General features: G+C 38.6%; 1 protein-coding gene across 1 annotated transcript in view; it reads right to left on the minus strand.

The window, feature by feature from the left end:
* Hibadh (3-hydroxyisobutyrate dehydrogenase) overlaps window positions 1-7,479 on the minus strand; it is a 116,128-nt gene extending 108,649 nt beyond the window's left edge. The window contains exon 1 of the mRNA XM_063239897.1: window positions 7,306-7,479. Within this exon, the coding sequence (XP_063095967.1) occupies window positions 7,306-7,396 (91 nt within the window). The 5' untranslated portion in view covers window positions 7,397-7,479. The remainder of the gene's footprint in view (window positions 1-7,305) is intronic.
* Between the last annotated feature and the right edge of the window lie 1,752 nt (window positions 7,480-9,231).

Below are 9,231 nucleotides of genomic sequence, written 5' to 3' on the forward strand. Positions count from 1 at the left end.
AACACTCCCAAATTCATTCCTGGAAGCAAGCATTACTGTTGTACCCCAAAAACGAGACCCCAAAATGCTGTCCAAAAAACAGGGCAAGACGTCTTTCTAAAGAAAAAGGAGTGCTTTTTATTTATCCTGGCAACCAGCGACACAGTGCAGTTGGAGTTTGCAAAGCTGTGTAACTGGTTTAAAATTCTGACAGACTTTTATAAAAAGAACAACAACAAAGTAAATGAAGAAGACCTTTGTTTCCCTTTGCTTGAGGGCAGAGAAGTTTCGCAGTTGGTGGTCAGCCATTTTCTTCTTTACAAGAATTTACAGCCCTTTGTCTACTAATTTTAGAATCAACTATCTTTCATAAAAGGGAAACAAAGGTTGAGAGGAATATAGGTAACTCAAGGTCGACTGACAATTGTCCTTCACAAAGGGAACAAAGCTTAACACAGCAAACAGGTTACCAGGGTGACGGCGCATACAGACCAGTATGGTGGTGCTTTATAGTTACAGTATGACAATTACATGATATTAAAACCAGAGGAAGATCAAAAAAAAAAAAAAAAAAAGAAAAGAGAGAGAGAACTACAGGCCAATCTCTCTAATAAATACTGATGCAAAATCATAAACTACCAGCAAACAGAATGCAGCAAATCATCAAGATTATAGACCATGACAAGGTATAATTCATCACAAGGATGCACAGATAGTTCAGTATACACAAATCAATAAACGTAACACATTGCATGTACTGAGCCAAGGATAAAAATCATATGATCATCTCAACAGATGCAGGAAAAATATCTGACAAAGTCCAACACCCATTCAACATAAAAATCCCAAAGCAATTGAAATAGATGGTCTTTATCGTCATCTGATAAAAGTTATCTATGACAAACCAACAACTAACATCATACTAAATGGACAAAAACAGAAAGCTTTCACTCTAAAATCAGGAACAAGACAAGGATATCCACTGTCACCAGTATTATCCAATACAGTTCTGAAAACATTATCCAGAGCAATTCAGACAAGAGAAAGAAAGAAAAGAAATTAGGGTAGGAAAGGAAAAAACTGAATTATCATTATCTGTGCATGACATGATATTCTACAATGAAGACCCTAAAAACTCCACCAAAATACTTCTAAATTTAATAACCAAATTTAGAAATGTAGCTGGATATTAAGTCAACACCCAAACATCAATAGCATGCCTGTACACAAATAACAAACTTCCCGAGAGATTAGGGAAACAATACCTTTCCCAGTAGCATACAAAAAACGAAATATCTAGGAAATCAATCTAGCAAAAGAAGCAAAAGACCCTTACACTAAAAACTACAGTACTCTGAAAAAGATCAAAGGAGATACCAGAAAATGAAAAGATTTCCCTTGTTCTTGGGAAGAAAGAACCAATATAGTGAAACTAGCCACACTTCCAACACAGTTACATGTATTTAATGCAATCCTGATCAAAATTCCAACAGCATATCTCACAGAACTAGAGAAAACAATTCTAAAATTCATTTGGGACCAGAAGCGAACTAAAATAGCAAAAGCAATTCTAGGCAGCAAAGGCAAAGCAGGGGACATAACAATCCCCAACTTGAAATTGTATTACAAGCAACTGTGATAAACAAAAACAACAACAAACCAGTATGGTACTGGCAAAAAAAAAAAAAAAATAATAATAATAATAATAGTAAAATAAAATACAAGACCTGAGGATCAATGGAACAGATTAGAAGATGTGGAAAGAATTCCAGACATGCTCAGCCACCTTATTTTTGACAAAGAAGCCAAACATCTTCACTGGAAGGAAGATGGCCTCTTTAATAAAAGGTGTGGGAAAAATTGGCTTTACACATGCCAAAGATTACAGATAGACTTACATCTCTCACCAGGTGCTAATCAAAATGGATCAAAATATAAAAATGGAAACATTAAATCTACTGGAAGACAGAATAGGTAGGACTCTTGCTGGGATCTTATCTCATTACAAACTTGTCCAGCAAAAGAAACAGAGTGAAGAGACAACACACAGTGTAGGGATAAATTTTTTCTAGCTGTTCCTCAGGCAAAGGGCTAATACCTAGAATACATAAAGAATTCAAAAAATCAGATCTCCAAATTTAAAGACCCAATCCAAAAACGGGCATCTGACATGAACCGACATTTTTCAGATAAAGAAGTAGAAAAAGCAAACAAATGTATGAGAAAACATTCCATATCACTGGTCATTCAAGAGTTGCAAATTAAAACAATGCTGAGACTCCACCTCACTCCAGAAAGAATGGCTATTACCAAGAAATCAACCAATAGCAAAGGCTGGCTGGGCTATGAAGAGAAAGTAACCCTTCTGTACTTTCGGCCAAAGTGTAGATGGGTACAGCCACAGTGGACATCAGTGTAGAGATTCCTCAACAAACTAAAACTAGAGTTTACATTTGTCCCAGCCATTCCCCTTCTTGGGATCTTCCCAAAAGAATTAAAAGCATCATGTTACAGCAATATAGAAACATCTACATTATAGCAGCATTTGGAAAGATGTCATCAACCGATGAATGAATAAAGATGTGGTAGATTTTTTTGGTTTTTGTCCTGGGAGCTGATCGAAGGGTCTCATGCTGACCAGGCAAGCACTGTGCTGCTGAGCTTCATCCCCACCCCAAGATGTGTGGTTTTTTTTTTTTAATACCATAGAGTACTACTCTGCCATAAAGAAGGATAAGTTTGAGATATTTCTAGCTAAATGGATGCACCTGGAGACCATACTCTTAAGTGAAATACATCATCCACACATGTTTAAATGCCCCTATTGTTTCTCTGGTATGAGAAACTGAAAGTGTAAATAAGGACCAAAATGTATAATAAATACTGGAAAATGGAAAGTAAATGTTCAAATGAGAAGAGAAACAAGAGAAAGAAAAGGAAAGAAGGACAAGAAAATCAGAGACTAGAAGGAAAAAATGAAAACAAAGCTTTTGTAAACGAGGAGGGGAAAGAGGATTGAAAGGAGGGTAGAGGGAATGGAAAAAAAGAAGCAACAAATATCACATATAAGGTACAAACTCCCTATGATGAATGTTTTCATTATGTACATCTAAAATGTTACTAAAATACTTTTTAAATGGAAATAAAGATTACCTGAGATAAGTCATAAAAACCATTAAGTAATGCCTAGCACATGACAGTCCATAAATATCAGCTATTTTTGTTAGAAATGATGAAGAATTAGCACCACAGAACAAGTCCTATACCAAGTCCTCCTTTGTGGTTGACTGAATCAGAAGAAATAAACAGGATTAAAGAAGGAATAGATACATTCAGAGAATGCTCTGTATCTAGAGAAAGACAACCTGTAGCAAAGATAAAGCATCGAGAGTGCCTGGCAAAAAAAAGTGGGGTGAGGCTGGGGATTTAGCTCAGCGGCATAAGCACCTGCCTTGCAAGCAGGCAGTCGTGAGTTCGATCCCGGGTATCAATAAAAATGAAAACGACAAAAAAAAAAAGAGTGCATGGCAAACACAGAATTGCTCCCAAATTCAAAGGAGTTCAGATTCAAAGGAATAGAATAGAATTACTATTACCTTAAAAACATTCAAACCTAAAAAATGCATCTTCTCTTAAATCCTAGCAGTAATAGTATGTGTAAAAGCAAAGTTAGATCATAAATAAAACCAAGCTGGGAATGAATCAGTCAACATAAGACAAAGGTGCTACTTGCTGACTGGTAAAGAAACTAGCCAGAAAACTTGGCAACATTTATTTCTAAATTTACAAGACACAAATTTACAGATTATAGTTTTTCAAATGCAATATCAGCAAAGTTATCCATATTTTGGTAATCTGAAATGCTACTCCCCCCAAAAATTAGTCTATTCTAAGGTTCAAAATGCAAAAATTGGTAATAGGTTAATTATTCTACATTTCCAAAAGTGGTTTTCCTTATCAAAATAATACATGTTGATTCTGAGCATTGGAAAGTATGAAAAAGTATCAAGTTAGAGGGGGGAAAGCCATTATATAAAAATCACTATAACGTTTCATGCAGCCCTTCTAATGAAGTTTTTCATTAGACAGTACTATAAGATTGTATTATACAGTAGTATTCCCTCATCCCCTTATCCAAGCAGGATAGGTTCCAAGACCTCCAGTGAATATCTGAAATCATGGATAGTGAAAGCCACTGTGTTTTTCTGTATACATTCATACCTGTAATAAAGTTTTATTATAAATTAAGCACAGTAAGAGATTAACATAATAAAAAGGGCAATTTTTTTAAATCATGAAAATATAGTCTCTCTCGAAATATCTTTTAATACTTTCAGACTGGTTAATGTGAATGATAAGGGGAACTAGCACATACACAACACTGTGTTGTTCTATTCCATACCTATATACATTTCATGTATGTCTGTATTACATATCTATATCATATCTATAATCATTTCTATTGTAGATCATATATGTATCACATGTATCATATATGTTTTAGGACATAATAAATGATAGAGACTTTCATAATATATGATAGAAATATTTCATTTTTCTTAATGCTACAAGTTACTGAACTAAGGGTGAAGACTTGCTCTAGGAAGACCTTTATAGTTTAGATCAAGTCATTTTAGTAATAAATGTCCTCCTTACGTAATTTCACAAGTCTAAGATCAACTTTCAGTCCCAGGACCACATGCAACTTGTCAGAACTTCATGTGAGACTCTACCTGAAGTAAATGGGGGGAAAAAAGTAAATGGAAAAAATGCCATTGTAAACTTGATTTATGCTAGTTAAAATGCTTTGAAAGCACATTTTATACAAAAAAAAGACCAGTAATAAAGAACATTAGTATTACCACTTTATATATGATGCTGTTTAACTGTTCCATTCCTGGGCAGTCATTTTAAGGCAACCTAATATAAGGTATTTTTCCATATGTACGGTGAATTACAAGAAGTATAATCTACATCTGAAGATTTTTAGTCTGTACCAAAAAAATCTAAAACTAAAGTTCATTACCTTTTAAAATACAAAATTTACTTTCATTAAATGGGCAATGTACATACACAGTATATTTCTCATTTTATGTAATGCTGTAATATTAATATAAGCCGGGTGTGGTGGCACATGCCTGTAATCCCAGCACTCAGGAGGCTGAAGCAGGAGGATCACTGCAAGTCTGAGGTCAGCCTAGGCCACAAACTGAGTTCAAGACCAGCCTGAACTGTATAGTGAAACCCTATCTCAAACAAGACCAAAAACAAAAAAAGTATATTAATATATGCTGTTTACTGGCAAACTCTGGGTCTAATAAATAAATTATATGGATCTTTGTTACATTACCATCCATATGATATAAACATTTTAAACATACCACAGAGCCAAATATCTCACAGAATTTAGAACACCTAAATAACATTACTAGTTGAACATGGTGCTTTTTCTTAACATCCTTAGACTCCAAGATTGTATATAGTTTATTCTTTAGGCTCACATCTCAAAATAATTTAACTCTTTAGTAGCAAACTAAATAGAAGTGTGTAAAACAATTCTATCAAGTAAAAAAACAACTGAGATGTTTTAAATACTTCATCACCGCTTGGGATTTACGCAGCAGTATAAGCGCCTGCCTGGCAAGTGCAAGGTCATGAGTTCGATCCTGGGTACCAAAAAAAAAAAAAAAAAAAAAAAATTCATTACCAAAGCACTATTATAAAACTTTTCATAAATCTGTATTCTTACATCTTTCGGCCAAAAGAAACCTAAAGTACACGATCATATGATAAAGTAGTCCTGCAAGCATTGTAAGGTAAGCCCTTCCAGTTTATAGAGGAAAATATAGCGTTAAGCCTCAAATTCTTCTACCATGTAAGACTTTTCATAACTCTAAAAGCTACATCATGGGCTCAATAAGATATCATTACACCACCTTGTAAAATCACTAAAGAGTAAATACATCTTCCTCGGATAATCAAATCTGAAAGAACTATGCATTGGGGTGTTTTTTGAAAACTGATGGTCGCATTACCACTGTGGAAAAGAGACCAGTCGGTTTTTTAAAAGTATCTCCAAAGAGGGGAGCACCTTTTGTAGTTCAACTACATTCTGTGAATTTTTATCTTGTTACTACCACTCTGTATCAGACATCTGTTATCTTTCATCCATACAACCTGCCCTTCTAGAGTTTGCCTTTCTCAAGCCAGAAAGGAAATTCTTACGTTCCCCTCAGGGGCAAGACTGGAAACTATTCAGAACTCAATACCCAACCTGGTATTTTTTTCATGCAAAGTTTAGAAAACATTAATACCAAAACTTCCCCCATCCCCAGAGAAATATATAGAACCCAGAGCTGTGTACTTGCTAGGCAAGCACTTTATAATTGAGTTACACTCCCCAAGGCTTTTTTGTAATCCTAAATATGATCTTGCTGAACAGCACCTTGGTAAGAACTCAAAACTTTTACAGAAACACAAGGATAGTGTCTCCACAAATCAAGCAATTTTTCAACTAAAGAGAAGCACTGGTTTCGTGGAAAATGCAGGAATAAGGAAAAATCAATTTTCTAGACTTCACTTATTCAAGGAGACTCAGATTCCTTGTGTGCAAATTTAAAGACTAAATCAGTTCTCTCAGTGGATCTTCATAAAGCTCCGAACTCTGAACACTACCTTTTCGTACGACCCTAGTAAGCTTTTGTAACTTAATGATGGGGGTGGGGCAGGGGGCAGAATTGGTTCTGGCTACAGTGTAGAGGACTTTCAAAGTATTTTAGTTAATAATTTGACAGAAGTGCCACTTTCAGGTAACAGTTACATAACAGGGACGAGCTAACCGCCTTACTGGTCAAGGGCGACAAACTTTGCGGGAAAGTCAAGATAGGGCCATTCACCCAATGAAGGTGGGTAATCACAAACTGGGCCCTGCAGTCCGCCGCGCGCCCACTCAGCGTGCAGCCCTGGAAAGCTGAGGTCCCCCAGTAGGGGGTGCAGGGTCACCCTGTTGCTGTCCCAGGTGTCCTCTGGGCCCTAACTTCAAAAAAGCACACCCCAAACTCAAATAGTCCTCCCTTCACTTTTAGGCGCTTCTCCATCTCTTCCTAAGTCCCAAAAAGGTCACTGACTCGCATATCTGGCGCGGGCATGAGGGAGCTTCAGGAAGTGTCAACGTGTGAAATGCGGCAGTAGAAGATGCCAAAATTTTGTTTTTTAAAACCTCAACCCAACTGCAGCAACCCCTGGGAAAAGACCTCTTCGGCCATCTGGTCGCGAGAGGCTGACAGCCGGGAAGAGGGGTCAGGAAACGCGGCGCGAGGTCCTTACCCGCTGCAAAGCTGGCAGCTGCCGGCCGCTGCCGGTGGCTCCAGTACCGGAGGCCGGAGGCGGCTCTCCGGAGCCGCAAGGAGGCTGCCATGCTGCCTCCGCCCCGCCTCCCGGCGATGACCTCCGCCACCGCCTCCCCGCGGGCCCACTGACTGCGTGTGCGCAGGCGGTCTGATGGGCAAGGCCAAGGCTTGGAGCCGCTCGCGCATGCGCCCCTACTGCTCTGGGCGGGCGCTCGCCCGCGGGGGCCAGGAGCGCGGCGCCGCAAGGAGCAGGCAGGCGGGACAGTGCCTGTCAATCACCTTACAGACAGGGGTACGAACCAATCAGATTTCTAAAATTTTCCGGCACTCTAGCTCCACCCCCCAAGGTGGGTCTAAATTTATACCCAAAGGTTGGAAGTCACTTCGTTAACCAAACCGCTCAGGGCGCTTGAGAGGTGGTGGCTGTAGCTTTCTACGGCCCTTCTTCTGACACTTCCCACCCAGCACTTCCCTTTCGGACTGCTGTGACAAAGTGTTTCTTCCTCTCCAACAAGGACATACTGTTACACTCAGCAGCTGCTGCAATTTTTAGGCAAGAACAAAAATTTCCAGTCTTTCCAAAAATACGGACCAGTTTTGATGCTTAAGTAATAATAGATCTCCTGATGTTAGCGTTTGTAATTTTAGTGTCCATTTGTTGAAAAACAATCACAGAAATCTACTCTGTATGTAATAACTTTTAAAATCTATTTGATGCTATTTAACTCAACAGTTTTTCTGTAAGTCTGAAAAAAAGTACAAGTTTGAAAACAAATTGATAACGTTATTCTTTGAAGGTAGAATTTCTAGAAACTTGTGCCTTGTTTACCAAGACATACTTCTATAGCTTGCATCCATTTTGTAAGCAAAGACTAAAGGTAAATTAAAATCCAAAGATAGTACATACGTTATCTGTGTGTTAGAGAAATAGACAATTTACTAAATCTTTGGGTGCTTGGTGTACGTATTTGTATCTCTGACCCTTGGGGAAAATTGCAGAGTTTCCTGTCAACCAGAGGATTGGGAGCCAAGCATGCCAAAGCAAGACATGTACCCTCTAGAGAAAGGTAGTGCAGGAATGGGAGCGTGCACAAGTACGGACTCCAGACACTTGTTCTCCAGCTCCTGCACTGAAAGGGGCTGGTTCAGCACTTTCCTAAGGCTTCTGGATATGGGCAAACAGAATTGAATGAGCCCGTAGCTGCTCTTTTCCATCTGCTTGGCTGTGTCTAAAAGAACTGATATTAGCTCTTGAGTATTTGAAATCAGATTTAGGGAGGAGACTGAGCCCTAGATGTTACCATCCTGCTCCTTCTTCCCAAGCTGTTTCACAGTTTAGAAATCCTTGGAATAAGTAGACAGAAGTAGAATGAGAAGCGATATCATTTGCTGTGAAATCATTTGCTGCATTTGGCAATTGATTTGATGAGATAGGATCTCAAGTGATCTGAGAATTCTTTCAATTTTATTTTTTAAGATCTCATGAATTGCATTGTCTCCATGATTAAGGATCCATACTAGTGACTGCATGGTAAGGGTTAGAAGATAGGTTTGTTCAGTGGCATCAACAGGACCGGCTGTTGACTCCAACTTTCCTGTGGGGGCTGCTTGTATGACAGGGAGCCCGTGGGAGAGTTAGCAAGCCACCCATACCGCTAACACCGTTGTGGGTAAGAGACTGAGCAGGATGGCTTCTTCCCATCAGGGCATTGTGCCTGTTGTCCACCCCTGGAGGTGCTCTGGGAGCCAGCGTAGGTGGGATGATACACTGTGCTTTTTAACTCCATATAGTTGCTGGCCTTATTTCTGTCACTTGTTTAATATCTGAAGTGTTTTTATTATCTAATTGTGTATTCAGTTATAACTAGGGGAGGGGTAGTAAATACATAGGACAGGTGTAATC

The sequence above is a fragment of the Cavia porcellus genome, unplaced genomic scaffold (assembly GCF_034190915.1).
Source record: "Cavia porcellus strain 051 isolate PalLab524CR breed Dunkin Hartley unplaced genomic scaffold, mCavPor4.1 scaffold_2, whole genome shotgun sequence".
Classification (NCBI taxonomy): domain Eukaryota; kingdom Metazoa; phylum Chordata; class Mammalia; order Rodentia; family Caviidae; genus Cavia; species Cavia porcellus.